Source organism: Arvicanthis niloticus, chromosome 10 (genome assembly GCF_011762505.2).
Source record: "Arvicanthis niloticus isolate mArvNil1 chromosome 10, mArvNil1.pat.X, whole genome shotgun sequence".
Classification (NCBI taxonomy): Eukaryota; Metazoa; Chordata; class Mammalia; order Rodentia; family Muridae; genus Arvicanthis; species Arvicanthis niloticus.
In genome coordinates, this window is record NC_047667.1 from 16,820,474 (window position 1) to 16,838,349 (window position 17,876).

The 17,876-nt window shown below is 47.6% G+C and overlaps 1 protein-coding gene across 1 annotated transcript in view; it reads right to left on the reverse strand.

The window, feature by feature from the left end:
* Positions 1 to 2,209: 2,209 nt before the first annotated feature.
* The window catches only part of Tmem163 (transmembrane protein 163), a 174,685-nt gene continuing 159,018 nt past the window's right edge, over positions 2,210 to 17,876 (reverse strand). The window contains exons 6-8 of the mRNA XM_034513277.2: positions 10,609 to 10,720; positions 6,220 to 6,361; positions 2,210 to 2,986 (exon numbers count right to left, since the gene is read on the reverse strand). Coding sequence (XP_034369168.1) covers positions 2,926 to 2,986; positions 6,220 to 6,361; positions 10,609 to 10,720 — 315 coding nt within the window. The 3' untranslated portion in view covers positions 2,210 to 2,925. The remainder of the gene's footprint in view (positions 2,987 to 6,219; positions 6,362 to 10,608; positions 10,721 to 17,876) is intronic.

The following is a 17,876-nucleotide window of genomic DNA, read 5'->3' on the forward strand; positions in this document are numbered from 1 at the left end:
TGGAGCAGTAAAAGACTGAGCAGCGCTGTTCTCCAGAAAGAGAGGAAGGAGCCAGGGGTCAATGAGCTGTGGGAACTGCCCAGGGATCTATCATCAGGGCTGGCTAGGTAGGAAGCCCTGGGGTTGATTCCCAGCACCACGTAAACTGACATAGTGATGCAGACCTGCAGTCCCACACTCAGGCAGTGGCAGAAGGATCAGGGGCTCCCTGAAATTAGGAGTCCTCCTGGCGAATTTCCCCAAAAAGAGGCACTGTGGAATTCACAAGCACCTGAGGCTCAACTCCCTGAACTCCGAGAATGTTAACTACAAGGAAAGGTACAGGCAAAATTATGGAACCTGCGTTCCCCAGGCAAAGTGGGAGGTCCCTTAGTGTCCTTTTGGAAAGTCTGTTGGACCAAAGTTCCTGACTGCAATTGTGTGTCTCTTGGTCAAAGTTCTTGGGTCAGAAATATTTCAGAGAGCTTGAGAGATGACTCAGCAGCTAGGAGCATGTGTTTTGCACGCATGAGGATTTGAGTTCAAATAGTTAGTGCCACGTCCAAATCCACATCCAAGCAGGGCATGACTACATGTGCCTATAACCCCAAAACTGTGGGAAGCAGAGCCAGGAGACTCTCTGGGGCTTTCTGACCACCAGCCTAGCTTCAGGTTCAGAGAGAGATTCTGTCCCCGGGGAGTAAGATGCTCATAAAAGCGTGTATACACACACACACACACACACACACACACACACACACACACACACGTACTCAGAAATACACATTCACACATATACATGCATACAAATGTACATACATACATACATACATACATACATACAAGCACATGTTCACACACACACACAGTGTTTTAGAACCTAACTTTCTGGATTTTGGAGCTCTTGTCTCCTTGAGTTAGTCTTGGGACGAAACCCAAACTGAACGGCAAACTCATTTATAGTTCCTATGTACTCAATACCTATGGCCTAAGGACCATGTCATACCATATTTTTAGTGGGCCTTTGTTTTCACTGCAACCTGTCACATGAGGCCAGGTGTGAACCTTTCTGTTTGTGCCACCATGCTGGTGTGCATTTCTTGAGCCTTTTGGGTTTTCGATTTCGGGGATTCAGGGTGTTCAGCCTGTGCCTTTTCCTTTGAAAGCACGGAGTGAAATGAGACATCAAAAACCTCAGTAAAACCTGGAGATCGGCCATCCCTCTGCTCTAGTGTCTCCAGCAGCACACTGTGACTGTGTGGTCAATTGCAGTGAGCCTGGCCTCCCCTCTGGAGACTATGGACCCCACATCAACAGATCAAGGTGTTGCTGTCACTGTCACAGGTATCAGCAGCCCCTGCCTTGCCCACCTTCAGCCACAACAGAAAACCTACCCGCTGGAGATGGGGGAATGACTCAGTGGGCAGAACACTTGCTGTACAGTAAGAAGACCTGACTTCAGATCCACAGCACCCACATAAAAGCCACCTATGATGGTATGCAGCTGTAACCCCAATACTGGGAAAACGAGATAAACAGATTCTCAAGACCCACTGACTAGCTGAATCAGCAAGCTCTAGTTTGGGTGAAGGACTATTTCATTCATAGATAGATAGATAGATAGATAGATGATAGATAGATAGATAGATAGATAGATAGATAGATAGATAGATAGATAGATGTTGATGGATAGATAGATAGATAGATGATAGGTAGGTAGATAGATTGATAGATGATAGATAGATAGATAGATAGATAGATAGATAGATAGATAGATAGATGATAGATAGATGATAGGTAGGTAGATAGATTGATAGATAGATGATAGATAGATAGATAGATAGATAGATAGATAGATAGATAGATGATAGATAGGCAAGCTCCACATGTGAACACACAGAGGAAAGAGTACACAGAGAAGGGGGGAGAGAGAAAGAGGGAGAGAGAAAGAGCCTGCCCACAATGTATATATACATGTTGGACACACACTAGCGGCTCTCAAATACAACCTCCCCATACTGTACAAATGGCAAAGGTCTTTTGGCCTGACATGGCTGTTCATGTGGGCAGTACTGCGAGAGCTACAGAACATGGTGGAATGGGGAATGTGTGTACAGCACTTATAGTTAGTGCCACATACGCTGAGGACATCTTGTTCCTTCTGAAGGAGTGACCCACGTCTCACAGACTGAGGTACTGTGACCAGCATATAGAGATATGCAGATTCAGGTGATGATTATAATTATTTATTACAAATAAATGGATAGAATTTCACATCTCTCAAAAATGGGTCCTGGGTTTTTATGGATGTGCAGGTTCTGAACGCGAAAGAAAGGGCTGTGTGCTTACGTAGCTTGTCCATGCAAAGCTCATGTCACTAAACACTTTAAAAAATAGAATGGTCTCCTTCTGAACAAATCTGTTTAGTGTTGGGATTAGTAAAAGTGTATGAAACGGGTTGGTAGAAGTTAGGAAGTGCTTTACTGACCACATCTGCTAGGAGATGAGAGTGAATCTAGAGATGGCTCGGCCACATGTGTCAGGAGGAGGTGACCCGGCCACTTTCTATCTGGTTTTGGCTGACAGTGAGCACCGCAGGTGGCTTCCTGTCAAGCAGAGACCCTAGCCCACTTCCAAGAATTGTTTGACTCCAAGAAATAGAAAGTGTCACTTCCGGCTCAAGAGAGGGACGCATGTCGGCCCCTCCCACGGGCAACATCATCCTAACGTGTTTGATGGTGGGCGACTGGGTGAGGGTGTAGGGCAGGTCCAGCCTCCGGGCAGACCTCATCCCATGATGACAGACGCTATGAATGAAAACTTCCCAAAATGAAACTGGATGAGCAGTTGAACGTTGGCACCATCTGCCTGCGTGGAAACCTCTTGTCAAGTGACGCTCTTCACAGGAAGGGGAGGGGGGCAGTCGCTGCTGCCCTTCCTGTGCCTTCACTCAAACATTTCATAATGGCGCGTCTGTCTCACTCTGGGCACCATGTCGATGAGGAGCCTGCAGAAACAGAGAGAAAAAGGCTCACCTCAGTACCAGGATAGCTTGGGAAAACTGAGCTGTTTGTGCATGTGTGTTCATGTGTACTTTCTTGTGTTTGCAGATGCAGGTGGGTGGGTGCACATGTATGTATGTGTGGGGGGCCCTGAGGAAACCAGATAACTGTGCCCATCTTTCCTTGGGTGTTGTCTACCTTGATTTTTCTGAGACAGGGTCTCTTGCTTACACCAGAAACTCGCCAAATAGGCTAGGCTGGCTGGCCATACCAAATGACATACCCAAACTGGCTGGCCAGCATGGCCTAGGGGCTTCCTGTCCCTGCCTCTCCAGCCCTGGAATTATATGTGTGCATCACTACCCTGGCTTATTCTTTCTTTTTTTAAATGTGGGTTACAGGGATCAAACTCAAATAACTGTGCTTCCCCCTACCCCCCAAGTTCTAGCTGTGACTTCTTTTGCTCACACACCACACTGCTATCCCTTTAAGAAGCAGATATCTCAATGGCTTCCTCTATGTACATTAATCTGTGTGGTCATCCACACTGTCTTAATTCCAGAATATTTTTATCATCCCCTATGCACACTAATAGACACTCCCATTTTTCTTTCACATCTTTTTTTCAGACAACCAATGGTCTACTTTGTGACTCTGAGTGTATCCTGGGAATTTCATATAAAAATGCATATAGCCTTTTGCATAAGAACATATCCATTTGGCATATTAGAAATCCACCCACATTGTAAGGTATGCGACACTTCATTCATTTGGATGGCTGAATAATAGCCCACTGAATGAATATACCACATCTATTTCTTTATCAGCCAATGGTGAGGGGGCTCTTCTCATGTGTACATATGAACAGAGCTGTTCTGTGAGGATTCATGCAGAAGTTTTGGTTGTTGTGTTTTGTTTTGTTTTGTTTTTTTAGAGTTTCATACCATAGAGAGAAATCTCTGGGTCAAATAGTAACTGCATGCTTAACATTGAGAAACTGCTAAGTTCTTTTCCAAAGCATCACCACTGTGTGCATTCCCAGCAAACATACCTGAGGCTCACAGTCCTTGCCAATGCTTGTAACTGTCTCTGAGTTTGAGGACAATACCCTAGTGGAAGCCAGGAAGAACTTAACTTTTAAAAGCACAGTACCTCGACAGGAATGATGCTCTCAAGGACAAATTCAGCCTAGGGGCCATATCCAGGGACTGTCAGTGTGCTATTTCTTCAGTAAAAGTAAATGTCATGCCAAGATGGCTTTGCCCTCACTACAGGATGACCCTTTGCATGGAGTGGGGCCATTTCACATTTATTTATTTATTTATTTATTTATTTATTTATTTATTTATGTATGTATTTATTTAGTGTGTGTGTTTTCACGTGTGTATGTTTTTACAACATGCCACAGGACAACTATGGAGGTCAGTTCTCTCCTACCTTCAACCATATGGGTCCTGAGGATTAGCCCCGGGTCATCAGGTTTGGCCACAAGCACCCCATTACCCACTGAGCCATCTCACAGGCCCCAGGAGTGGTCCCTTTGTAAAGCCTAGTGCTGCCTCAGCCTGGGCCTCCTCTGATTCCCAGCAGAACACATAGGCATTAGGTGACAAGAAGGATGCTCAGATGACACTCACCTGGCCATCATGAAGACCCTCATTATAGCCTTCTGCAGATGAAGGCAGGAGGATCAGAGGTTCAAGGTCAGTCTTGGCTACATAGTGAGTTTGAGGCCAGCCTGGGCTACTTGACATCCTGTCTGAGGAAGAAGAAGAAGAAGAAGAAGAAGAAGAAGAAGAAGAAGAAGAAGAAGAAGAAGAAGAAGAGGAGGAGGAGGAGGAGGAGGAGGAGGAGGAGGAGGAGGAGGAGGAGGAGGAGGAGGAGGAGGAGGAGGAGGAGGAGGAGGAGGAGGAGGAGGAGGAAGAAGAAGACAAGGAGGAGGAGGAGGAGGAGGAGAAAGGGGAGGGGAAGGGAAGGAGGAGGAACAACAACTTTGAGCCCACAGTACAGAGGAAGGAAAGGGACTATTTACTGGATAAAAAGAAGAAGGAAGAAGTGGATGAGTGTCTGCAGTGTAAAAGCCTTAGGTCACCTCCCAGAGGCCCAGTTTATCGTCTAGGAGGCCATTCCATGTGGAAGTCTGTGCCTCATTCACAGACTTTTCCTCTCTCTCAGAGAAGGTCAGTACTATGCAACATGTCCTCTGATCATAACAGCTCCAGTGACCAATGGGCGTCCCTCCAGAGCTGGTCTGTTGGCATACTCTCTGAGGAGGATGGGGTAGGGATGGACCATCAGACTCTCCCCTGAGATGGCAGCCACATGCCACCCTACCTGCACCTCTTGACCAGCTGCAGCTAACTTTGCCCCAGCAGGTCCCATGGTCTGGGGAGATTCTAGAGTACGTAGAGTGTGGAAGACTAACAGCCAACTATTCCATAGATACAGCATGAGGAAGTCATCTCCAGCAGGGTGAGACGTTTGGATGAGGAGGCTATGTGTAGCCCCTTAGTTGGTTGGATGTTTTGTTTTGTCAACTCAACACAAGCTAGGGTTGTCTGAGAAGAGGGAAAGTAAGTTGAGAAAACGTCTCCACAGATTCACCTGTGGGTACGTGTTGTGTGTATGTGTGTGTGTGTGGGGGGGTACTTTCTAGATTAATGATTAATGTGGGATGACCCAGCCCACTGTAGGCATGCCATCCATCCTTGGAAGGTGGTTTGGGGACGTATAAGAAAGCAGGCTGAGCAAGCCATGAGGAGCAAGCCAGTAAGCAGCACCCCTCCATGGTCCCTGCTTCAGTTCCTGCCTCCAGGTTCCTGCTTTGAGTTCCTGCCCTGATTGCCCTCACTGGTGAACTGCGACACTGGACTTGCAAGGTTAAATAAACCCTTTCCTCCCCAAGTTGCTTTGGGTCCTGCTATCTATCAAAGCAATAGAAAGCCAACTTCATTTCTCCCTCCACCTATCCTCCTTTAAAGAAGCCCAATACCATGCACCATGCTGGACATGGGTGGGCTCGTTACTATGCTCCACCTTTAGTGCCCTACTGGGGTGAAGACATGTTTGCTCACATCTCCCCAAGAAAAGCAAATGTAGCACTCCTGCCCCTGGGACATAAAGGAATGAGATGTGAGAGCCTGCTTTCATTTCCTGACTGGAGACAGGGTGAAAGGAAAGAGGGTTTTTCAGAGCATCCCTGCACCTTGGGTGACCCAAGATAAAAACAGAGTCATACTTGACCCCGTAGGCAAAGATGGTGAGACCGATCAGGACACCGATGCTGCCATCCAGGTACCAGACTGCCGCATTGTGTTTGAATACTTCTGCACTGAGAAGGATGGAGAAGCCCATCACTCCCCCAACAAGGGAGTTGAATCCTGCAAAACAAGAAGAGGATCATACAGTGATCTGAGGCAGGCATTTCATAGTCTATACTGTGAGGTCAGCAGACCACAGACAAGTACAATTCCACAGACAATTCTGTGGAAGAAATGTGCATGCATGCACACACACACACGTGCAGGCACACTGCTATTGATTTGTTCATTCTGACTTAACTCTCAATCTAGATGCCATTCAAACAGCTGGCTCGGGAGGAATTTGAGGTTCAGTATCTTTAGTGTTGGGGAATTCCCCTCCCACACAGAGAGCAACAAAGATGAAGGAAAACCAGAGCCCAAGGGAAAGACCAAATGGAATGACCCGGCTTGCCTTTGCTTCTCTGCCTGTACTGCCTTCCTGCTAGAGCTGAGATGAAAGGCAGATTTCCATTTCCAGAGAGAGGTCGTGCACCTACTGTCTTCTCAGACTGCAAGTTCTCTGAATAAATCAATTTAAAGATTTATTTCTATGGGCTAGGGGACACAGCTCAGATGGTCTGCATCCTCAGCATCAATGCCAAACCACACATGTTGGCATGGGCCTGTGAGTCTGTGGTCTTGGCATCCCTATAGCAAGAGGGAAGGCAGAAACAGAAAATCCCTTAAACCTACAGGAAGCCCCCCTTGTCCGGGCCTTCTGTGCATGCTGCTTCCCCCTACACACACCCCAGTAGAAGACGCAGCACCCACATGCCTGCTCTCTGACCTGCCTGCATCCTCATCCTCACAGCCATGTTTCTCTCCACAGTCTTTTCTCTCTGGCAGATATTTCTGTTACTTTTATTTTACCATCTCTCTTCTACTAGAAACCTAAGCTGGGGGCAGAAGCATTGTTCCTTTTCTTGCCATTTCCCATGTCCCAGAACAGGGTACTGATATCACTGGAGTAACTAATGAATTATCACAGAAGGTGGGAGGAGACAGAAGGGGTGTGAGGCATGACCTTGGCTGTTCCTTAGCTGGTCTCACCTCACTGCCTGGCTCTGAAAAAGTGAGGAGCAGGAGTTTCCCCCATTTAGCCACTAGATGTCGACATACTTCCACTGAACCAGCCCTCAGCCGGTCAGCACCACGGACAGCCCTGTGCCTTGGCCACTCACCTCCTTAGCCTAACCCTTCCAAGAGGTGACCTTGCCTTTGCCTGGCTCCTGATGGCTTCTCTTTCACAAATGCAGGGACTAGAGACTAACTTCAGTCTTCTCTGCTACTTCCCTCAGTGTGGTGTGTGTGTGTGTGTGTGTGTGTGTGTGTGTGTGTGTGTGTGTGTGTCTGTCTGTCTGTCTGTCTGCAGGCACATCAGACAGACACAGAAAGAGACGGAGGGAGAGAAACAGAGAGGCTGGCTGGTCTGAGACTAGTCTACCCTGCCTGGACTGGAATCACAGGGCTGCATCACTGCTGTGTCTAGGTTTTTTTTTTTTTTTTTCTCCAGTTGGATTCAGTGGATAAAACTCGGGTCCTGAAGGTGCTGGATCCCTACTACACACACACCAGTCTGTAGCAGTCACTTACAGATGCAGGCTGTGCCCTCCCTTCTAACCTCAGGGCTACTCTAAGGAATAAATCCTGCAGTTGGTTTCACAGCATAGAATGTCTGAAGTTGTGTTGGCTGGAGATACCGCTGGCCTGACTCTAAGGACTATATTGAAATCTGTGTAGTTCATGTCATTAAACCCATGTAGAACATTCTGACAAGGTTTCTCGTAAAGATTCTGGGTGGTTTTTAAGTTGGGTGGAAATGAGAGCCCTACCAGAAGGTTCCCAGTCTGTCAGCCTTTACTTGAAACTCCTCCAGGGCTACTTCTCACATTCTTCTGTCTTCCTTTTACTAGTCACTTGTTGCTCCGGGCTACTTCACTTTACCCTTGTAGCCCAGGCTGTCCTCATACTCACCCAGGATGACCTTGAACTTGTTTTTCTGCACTCTTCCAGAGTGCTGGGATTCTAGGTGTGCACCACTGCGCCCAATTTTCTAGGTTCCCAGATCTTCACTCATTTAGGCAAGCACTCTACCGACAGAGTTACATTCCTGGCCCTATCCTGAAGGCATGCTTACATATTTGCTGAATATCTAGAGAAATAAACCAACTGGGCCAAGACCGACTAAGCATCATGAAGATGCCTGTCATTGCTCCATGGCCCCACCATCCACCAGCTGCTGTTCTTTCCTTAAGAACTTCTTGATTGTAAAGACACCTACCCTACACACACACACACACACACACACACACACACACGACCTGAGTGGCTGAACCAGGGGGACCCAGCTCCCACAGGGCTCCAGTCCAGAATGCATCAAGCATCAACCCATGGGACCAGGTAAGGGGCTGTTGAGCCTACAGTATAAGAGCTTTCTAGAACATTACTTCCTGTCTCTTTGGGGAGCAAAGGTTCTTGACTCAGCCTCAGCCAGAGGAACAGCTGCAGGGCATGCATCTAAATAAAGCAAAACAGAAATGCAGGAAAATTTTCTGTGGGACAGGAAGAGAGAGAAGTTCCTCCCCCAGGCATCTGGCTAAAACCTTCCTAATGCTACAACCTTTTAACAGAGCTTCTTCTGTCGTGGTGACCCCTAACCCCAACCATAAAATTATTTTTGCTGCTACTTCATAACTGTAATTTTACTACTGTTATGAACCATAATATAAATATTTTATATGCAAGATAACTGATGTGTGACCTCTGTGAGGTAGTGACCCACAGGTTAAGAACCACTGGGCTTAAAGCTCCTCACCAGCAGAGAAGCAAGATTCTCAGTATAATCAAGTGCTTAAGGCTTCTCTCTCTCTCCCTTCTTAGCCATGAGCCTGGAATTTTCTGGGTATCTCACCAGACATCCCATTATCAGGGAAAGGACTCATGTAACACACTGAGATACTCAGCACCGTAATGGCGGCCCAGAGGTTCAGTGAAGTCCAAACACAGATCTGAGAATCGAATAGCTCTGAGGTTGGGCAAACCACTCCCACCAGCATGAAGCACATAGTCCAGGGAGATGAGGTCATGCTCTGTGACGGTCCTTGTCAGCGTGACACAATCTAGCATCAATGGGCAAGGGAGTCTCAAAGAGGGATGGTCTGGATCAGGTAGTCCTGTGGGTTTGTGGAGAATTGTTCCTATTGACTTAATTCTCGTGGGAAGAGCGCCTGAAAGGGAGCCGCATCATTCCCTGGATTCGGACACTCGGCTGTAGAGTGTAAGGAAAGGTAGCTGACCTCTAGTGAGCACACATGTGTTCATTCTCTCTGCCTGTGACTATGCGTGTGTGGTGACGAACTACTTCAAATCCCTGCCTTGACTTCCCTGAGATGACGCTGGAAGTATAAGCCAAATGAACTCTCTCTCCCCCAAGTCAGCTTTTTTTCTGGATATTTTTATCATAGCCGTAGTCTTCATGATCACAGGCTGGTCTGGGGGACTGTGGACTTCACAGGCAGGCTTCAGGCTTCCTCACAGTGGAGGTGGGGAGAGCAGAAGGCGGTTTTGACTACACTGGGACACCTGCCCCAGGTACCAGATGGTAAAACCTGGGTGAGGGAGGCACAGAACCCATAGCTTAGAGACACCAAGGTCCCACCAGAGTCTCTGTTCATCTGATTTAAGAATCTGGCAACAGCTTTGTCCCTCAAAGAAAGACTCCGTTTCAACATCCAATCCATCTGACTGATGTTTTGTTTGGCGTTTGAGGCAGGGTCTCGTGTAGCCTGTACCGGCCTTGAAGTTACTCCGAAGCCAAGAATAACTCATGGTCCTCCTGCCTCCACCTCTCTAGTGCTGGGATGACAGGTGTGCAGCACTACACCAGGATGATGCCCTACTGAGGCTCAACCCCCAAGCCTTGTACATGCTAGGCAAGCACTCTATAAACTGGATTGCATTCCTAGTTCTATCTCTTTCCTTAATAAAATAAAAAGCCAGGTATGGTGGCCCACACCTGCAATCCCAATACACAGGAGTCTAAGACAGGAGAGAAGGAAGTGCAGGGTCAGCCTGAGCTACATGTAAGAACTTGTCACAGGAAACCAAAAGGAACCCAGCCATTTCTGCTCTATTTTTATGTCATTTAACTCAGGGTGGTAGACACCAGCTCCAGGTATCATGAAGTAAGCAGTTTGGGGAATAGGGATGGGGATGAATGGGTCCCCTCGTTGTTGAGTTCATGACCTCAGCATTTAACAGCATCCTGGCAGGACCTTTCCCGTCTCCAAGCTCACCCTCAGACAATGTATGCCTGTACCACTCACCATCAGTGATGAGAGCCCTGCTTGTCAGGACCTTGCCCAGCATAAACTTTAGCACAGCGAGGATGCTGCAAAGGATCCCACTTAAAATGGAGACGCTGAACAGGAAGTCATCCTAGAAGAGAGCAGTCCAGATTTTAACACATGATCTCTTCATAGAACAATCATCTCAAGACCCCTTGTCACAACCACCAGCTTTGTGCAAGGTGCAGGTAGCCAGTCAGGCAAGCTGCCACCAGATGGCAGTATACTGCAGGTGTTCACCTGTGTATATTGGAGTTAAGAAAAGATTATTAAAAGCAGCCAGACTAATATTTACAAAGCCATTATGTATCCCTTCCCTTCTTACCGTTCTGCTAAAACACACAGCAATCATTGATTGTCAACAGGGTTGGCCATAATGCCAAGAATGATGTCTAAGTAGTTAGTATTCTACCAATAATTCACAAAGCAGCCAATTGAGAATTTTAGGGCCACATCACTGACCAAGAATCCTTTCTCCCAGAAACAACCGGATTAGCCACAGGATCATTTATGGCCAGAGATACTTAAAATCCTATGGGTTTTTTTTTTCATTCACACAATTGAGATTTCAAAGATAGTCTTCAAGGTGAGAAAAAACAGTGCCTAAAAATAGTCCACTGTTGACGTGATGTTAACACTGCCTGTAGGTGCTGTATTAATGTCTGCAAGCAAATGGGTGAGTCACTGGTGTGAAGCTGGCGTCTTCATTGCTGTCTCCTGACATCGGGCCCCTTGAGATCTCTTTTGTGCTCCCACGAGCTGCCACGTGCTGCTCCCCTGAGACACAGCCTCCAGGTTCTCCCAAATTAAAACGCACCTGCCAGCAGAAATTCAACACGGTAGCAGATATCCACGGAGAAATAGGATCTTCCTAAAGCATTTTATTAATAAATTTGCTATCCCAGTGACAGACGCAGGGACAAAGGAGACAGCTTGGTTTGCCAGGCCTAAAACTAAACTAAATCATTTAGAAAATCGCCTCTCTGGACTTGTGGTTTCTGTACAACGTTAGAGCATCGCTCCCAAGCACCCACCAATGGCAGGGGCAGCTCTGACAGCATGTGCTCACAAACTCTTGTCCACTTTCCATGCAGGAAGGTCAATCAGCCCCAGGTCACCAGCTCTCCTTGAACCCAGAGCCTCAAAACTAGCAGATATAACATAGGAAAAGGGAAACTGAGGCAGCTGAGATTGCTCAGTGGGTGATGATATTCAGTGCTAGGCCTGCTGCTGTGAACTCAATCCCTGGGACCATGTGGTGAAAGGAGGGAACTGGGAACCACCTACCCCGAGCTGTCCTTGCCCCTCCACCCATGCCGTGGCAAGTGTACATGCATGCGTACTGGAGCACACACACACACACACACACACACACACACACACATGAAAATTAAAATGTAATAAAATTACATTTTATTACATTAAGTTAAAGAACTGGGGAAATGGTAACTAAACACCACCTATCCAAGTCATCAAAGTTAACATCACCACCATAAGCTGTGCCGATACCACGTGTCCTGTGAGGGGACGGGACTGTACCTCTATTGTGACTCGCCCCCAGATAATCCATGACCTCTATTTAATGGGAAGACTATCAAACAAGTCCAAACCAAGTTTCGGTTTACAAAACGCCTGACCTTCGTTTCTCACATGTGTCAAGGTCTCTAGAGGCGTGAGAACCGGTCACCAGCTGAACACTTGGGAGGTGAGATAATTAAATATAGTATGGCATTCAGGGCTGAGAGTAGGTTCAGGAATAAAAAGCATCAATGAGAAAACTAGATCAAAACTGAGTCCATTAGCTTTGTCTAAAGTGTCATGACCCCATCATGGGCTGCACACAGTGGGACTGTGAGATAGTATGGGGGGAACTTGATGGAGGAACCGACACCCTCTGCACATAGTCAGTTTCTCTGTGAATCTCAAGCATAGGGGTGGGGCTGGGGAGATGGCTCAGCTGCTGAGGTGTTAACCTCTCAAGTATGAGGGTCTGAGCTTAATCTCCAGAACCAACATTTAAAAGGCCAGATGTGCGGTAGTCTCAGTGCTGGGAAGGTGGAGACATGATCCGCCACCCTCCGGTCTCCAGGGATCCCCTGGGGCTCACTGGCCAACCAGACCACACTAGCCAAAGGCCCAGACCGGTGAGAGACCTTAGATGGCTCCTGAGATCTCTAGCCTCTACACACACACACACACACACACACACACACACACACACATGTACACCTGCACACATGAACACATACAAACCCACATATGCATACACCAAAACTACATACACTGACCTAAAATATTTTCAACTTTATAGATGTTTTCAAGCACTCAGCCACACAGAACTGTCACCTTGATACTTGTCCACACCAGGACACGGAACAGTCAGCCATCACTGAACCAGGAAGCTGACCCTCACAAGACACCAAAGCTTTTGGTCCCTTGATCTTGCATTTGTCTCCAGACAAATGAACACCTGAGTACCATTGTTGGTAAGGCACCCTAAAATGTTTGATTTGCTTTGTTCTATGTGTATAGGTATTTTCTCTGTATGTGGATCTGTGTACCATGTATGCGGAGAGCCTTTAGAGACTAGAGAGGGAACTGAATTCTCCAGAACTGGAGTTATAGATGGTTGTAAGCCACAACATGGGTACTAGGGGACTGAATCCAGGTCTGGAATTTCTCTAGCTTCTGTGCTGATTCATTTTTATTGTCAACTTGATACAACCTAGAGTTGCCAGGAAAGAGGGAGCCTCAACTGAGAAACCGATCAGATTAGTGTGTGTGTGTGTGTGTGTGTGTGTGTGTGTGTGTGTGTGTGTGTGTGTGTGTCTGTCTGTCTGTCTGTCTGTCTGTCTGTCTGTCTGTCTCTAGAGGGAGAGGAGAGGAAGGAAGTGGAGGGAGGAAAAGAGGGAGGGAAGAAGAGAGGAAGAGAGAGAGAGAGAGAGAGAGAGAGAGAGAGAGAGAGAGAGAGAGAGCCTTCTCCCATGGTTCCTGCTTGAGTTTCTCCCTTAACTTCCCTCAGTGATGGATGTGATGTGACCTAGAAGTGTGACCTGGAGACCCTCTTCTCCCCTAAGTTGCTTTTGGTCATAGTGTTTTATCTCTGAGACAGAAATCAAGCTAGGACAGTGCCTGACCCTTGATGAGGGACATCTTAGAAGCTACCTCATCTGCTCTCAAATGCCTCTTGCCTTTCAGTTCACATGTTCCGGGGGCTGTTGATCAGTCTGTGAGTGTCGTGTCTTTGTGAAGAGTTAATACTTGGCAGACTTTAATTTTCCAACTTCATTGGTCCCAAAGCGTGAAAAACATCACTTTTACTTGAAAGGACAAACATCTGGTAGAGGAATCCAAGAACCTGGCAGATTCCAGTGGCCTACAGCATGTTTTGGCTGGGTGGAAGCTCAGTCTACAATGTCTTCACCTTGCAAAGCCTGAGGCCCTGGTTTTCACCCCCAGAACCCACGTGAAAAAGCTAGGCACTGTGGTGTGTGCATTTGGAATCCCAGTGCTGAGGAGGGGGAGACAGGTGGGTTCCGGGTTCTCACTGGCCCATCAGCCTAGCCTAACAGGTGAGCTGCAGATTCAGTGAGAGACCCTGTCCTCTCTCTCTCTCTCTCTCTCTCTCTCTCTCTCTCTCTCTCTCTCTCTCTCACACACACACACACACACACACACACACACACACAGGTGCACACCACACACAAACATGCATGCAAACATGTACATCCATAGCTTTACACCTACATTCTGGTCTATGCAGAGATTAGTCCCATCACCTAACTGAACGAACCAGGAATACTATCTGAGTTCCAGATTTGACCACACCAGAGGAGACAGCTTCCCTCCTGAAGTGTATGTGTGTTGAAGGGTGGGGCAGTTCTTGGCCGCACATAGCAAGGGGCTGGACCCAGGGTTATAGATCAGCCCCTTCATACTGCAGGAAGGAACCAGGCTTGGGGCTGTGTGTGTGTGTGTGTGTATAATCTTAACCCAATGGCACAGAGCTGTATTCTTAGTTCAATCTGCTCAGTCTCCCTCACAATCTAACAAAGGCTACCCACCCCTTCCAATTCTCTCAGCCCAGACGGGAAGGTTGGGAAGAAAGGCTACAGGTCTTATTTTAAGACTCAAAGGCAGCCAATGCTAGAGTATGGACCTGGTCCCCCTGCTGCAGCCATGCCGACCTCCTGGTCCCCAGGTCTTTGCATAGCCTCATCCCTCTGCCTGGAAGCTCAGTGTGTCGGCATAGCCCTACACAGTCCCTTCCTTCCTGTCTGAAAAGATCACCTCCTTTAAAGGTGACATTGACATCCTTGTCATCTTCAGATGGTTTTGTTGTGGTTTTGGATTTTTCTGTTTTGTTTTGTTTTTCTGAGACAGGGTTTGTCTGTGTAGCCCTGACTGTCCTGGAACCTGCTCTGTAGACCAGGTTGGCTTTGAACTCACTGAGGTCCGCCTGTCTCTGCCTCCCAAGTGTAGAGGTCTTTCGGCTTCCGTCTCTGTGACTGTGTGTGCTGGGATTGTCCATAGGCGTCATCCTGTATGTTTTCTTATTGAGATATAATCAATGCTCAGTTAATACAAATATTGCAGGGCTGCCAAGCTGGCTTAGAGAGTAACTGAGGCTTGCTGCCAAGCCAGAGCCTCTCTCTCTGAACTCCATCCAGGGCCCCATGAGAGAAGGAGAGACCTGACTCATGTGAGCTAACCTCTGATCTCCACGATCTCACTGTGGCACACATGCCCTCACCCTGCACTCAAAATATTAAGATATAATAAAACATTTTAATATAGATATTAGAGACTGGATCTTATTGTGTCAGTAGTAAAACATAAATAAACCAACCAAAACACCAGAAAGTCCTCTCCCCCAAACACCCAGCAAGTTCCCTCATACCCTCATCTCAATCCCCCACAATTGCTTTACGCACATATATTCATTTTTTCCTGTCCTTGGATTTTATACAGTTGGTCATTCAGTACACATGTCTCCATCTGAATTCTTTCATCATGTTTCTGAGGCTCACGAATGTCGCTGCAAGCTTCAGCACTTTCCCATGTGGTCCTGATGATGCTTGTTCTACTGGTCTCCGCTCTTTCCAAAAAAAAAAAAGGTGGGGTTTTTGTTTTGGTTTTGCTTTTGTTTTTTGTAATTACAGCTATGCTGTTGCTTGTGGTTAAAGCATTTTTCCCAATTTAGGTTCCCAGTGGAGAAATTGTTACTTCAAGGAGCTAACAAATAGGAGGGCAGCTGAGAGGATCTGTTTTGGGGCTCTCTAGAGGAAGGGTAATGATTGAGTGCACGCGCACGCACACACACACACACACACACACATACACACACACACACACGTGTGCGCGAGTGCACGCGATTGATTGGCCATGGCCAATCCAACGGTGACCATCTCCACCTTTGTAAAGTTGAGAACCCAGGAGCTGCGTGTCTGGTGCTGAAGAGGCGCCTGGAGGCCTCCTGAAATGCTGCTGGTCTCCAGTCTACAGTGGAAAGCTAAAGAAGCCAGGTTCTGATGGCAGGAGGGGATGGCGAGAGGGGATGGAGGCAGGAGGAACAACGGGACAGATTCATATAACAGCAACAAGCCAACAAGTGGAGGCCAGGGCGAGACCATTCTGAGACAGGGTCCTTTGTCTCAGTTAACCCTTCCTGGAAATTCCCTCACAGATGCACCTTCCCAAAGGTCAATTCCAGACACAACCCATCTGGCAATCAAGATGTACCCTCACAGGATCTAATGCTGCCCGCTTACTTAGGAGACCAGGAGCAAAGGTTAGAGAGAAAAGAGCAGAGGTGGAGGCCTGGCTGCGCTGCCTCCATTGCGAGCTACAACAGGCTCTCAGAAAGCCGGTCCAATCGCAGAGTGAGATCCTGGCCATCAGGATGTCTCCATAAAACTGTGCCTCTTCCAACTTGCTAGCTAATAGGAAGGTCACCCTCTCTCACCATCCCACTCACCCAAGATTCTTCCCATCAACATAGGGTAAGGACATCTGATTGCATCTTCTTCATGACTCTCATCCGCTCATATACTTCCATATGTCCCTTGTCAAACATGACCAACATTTAACATTGTAACACTATCTGTCATCTATAAAGTCCAAGCTGGAAAAAACACACAATTGAGTTTAAGAAAGAATGGAGGGAAAAAAGGAAGGAAGGAGGGAGGGAGGAAGGGGAGAGGGAGGGAGGAAGGGGAGAGGGAGGGAGGAAGGAGAGAGGGAGGGAGGAAGGGGAGAGGGAGGGAGGAAGGGGAGAGGGAGGGAGGGGGGAGGGAGGGAGGAAGGGGAGAGGGAGGGAGGGAGGGAGGGAAGGAAGGAGGAGGAAGAGAGGAAGGAAGGAAGGAAGGAAGGAAGGAAGGAAGGAAGGAAGGAAGGAAGGAAAGAAGGAAGGCAGGCAGGCAGGCAGGCAGAGGGGGGAGAGGAATGAAAAATAAAGAAAAAGAGAGAAAAAGAAAGAGAGAAAGAAAGAGAAAGAGAGAAATTTCATAATGTCTGAGAGAAGAATTTTAAGTACAGCCTCATCCATAGCTCTCCAGTGGCATCCATGGGCTGCCGGTCATGCCAAGCAGTCATCTGCCTGCAGCCTTCCTAACATCACTGCTGAATCTCTCTGCCATCCCAGGCACCACTCCCTTTCTCCCCAGACAACTGTATCCCAGAGCGTTTGCATCCCTGCCGCTGCTCGCAGGGAAACCTTGTGTCAAAATGAAATTATTTCAATAGTGTGTGCCAGTTGTCACCTCCCATGCGGGGCTTACTCTTCATAGGAGGTGACAGTAGCAGTTGCACGATGAACATAGCCACTAACATCAGACGGAGGCCGGATCTGCCGAGCCGACCCCCCCGCTTTCCTGTTCATAGGATGTGAGGTGGTGAGAGAGGACTCTGGGGGCTCACTTGCTTATGCCTGCGAAAAGGCGTCTTTGCCTTCCTAATGAGGACAGATTTCAAGCCGTTCTGACACTGCATGTGTCAGAGTGCCACCAGGGCGATGCTGGTGCGGCTGAATAATGCATGAGAATTGATTTACGGCCCCAGGTGAAATTAAAACAGTCACTCTCATCTTCAGAACTTTTCGTCACCACCCTCCCCCGCCCCTCAGATGTGTGGAAATCACACCAAGCACAAGCTTCATTTTCCCCCCCAGTGATTAAATTATATATTGACAAATTACCCTGTGGTCCCATTCGAAGGCTTGGAGATTTGTAAGTTAGCATCAGACCATT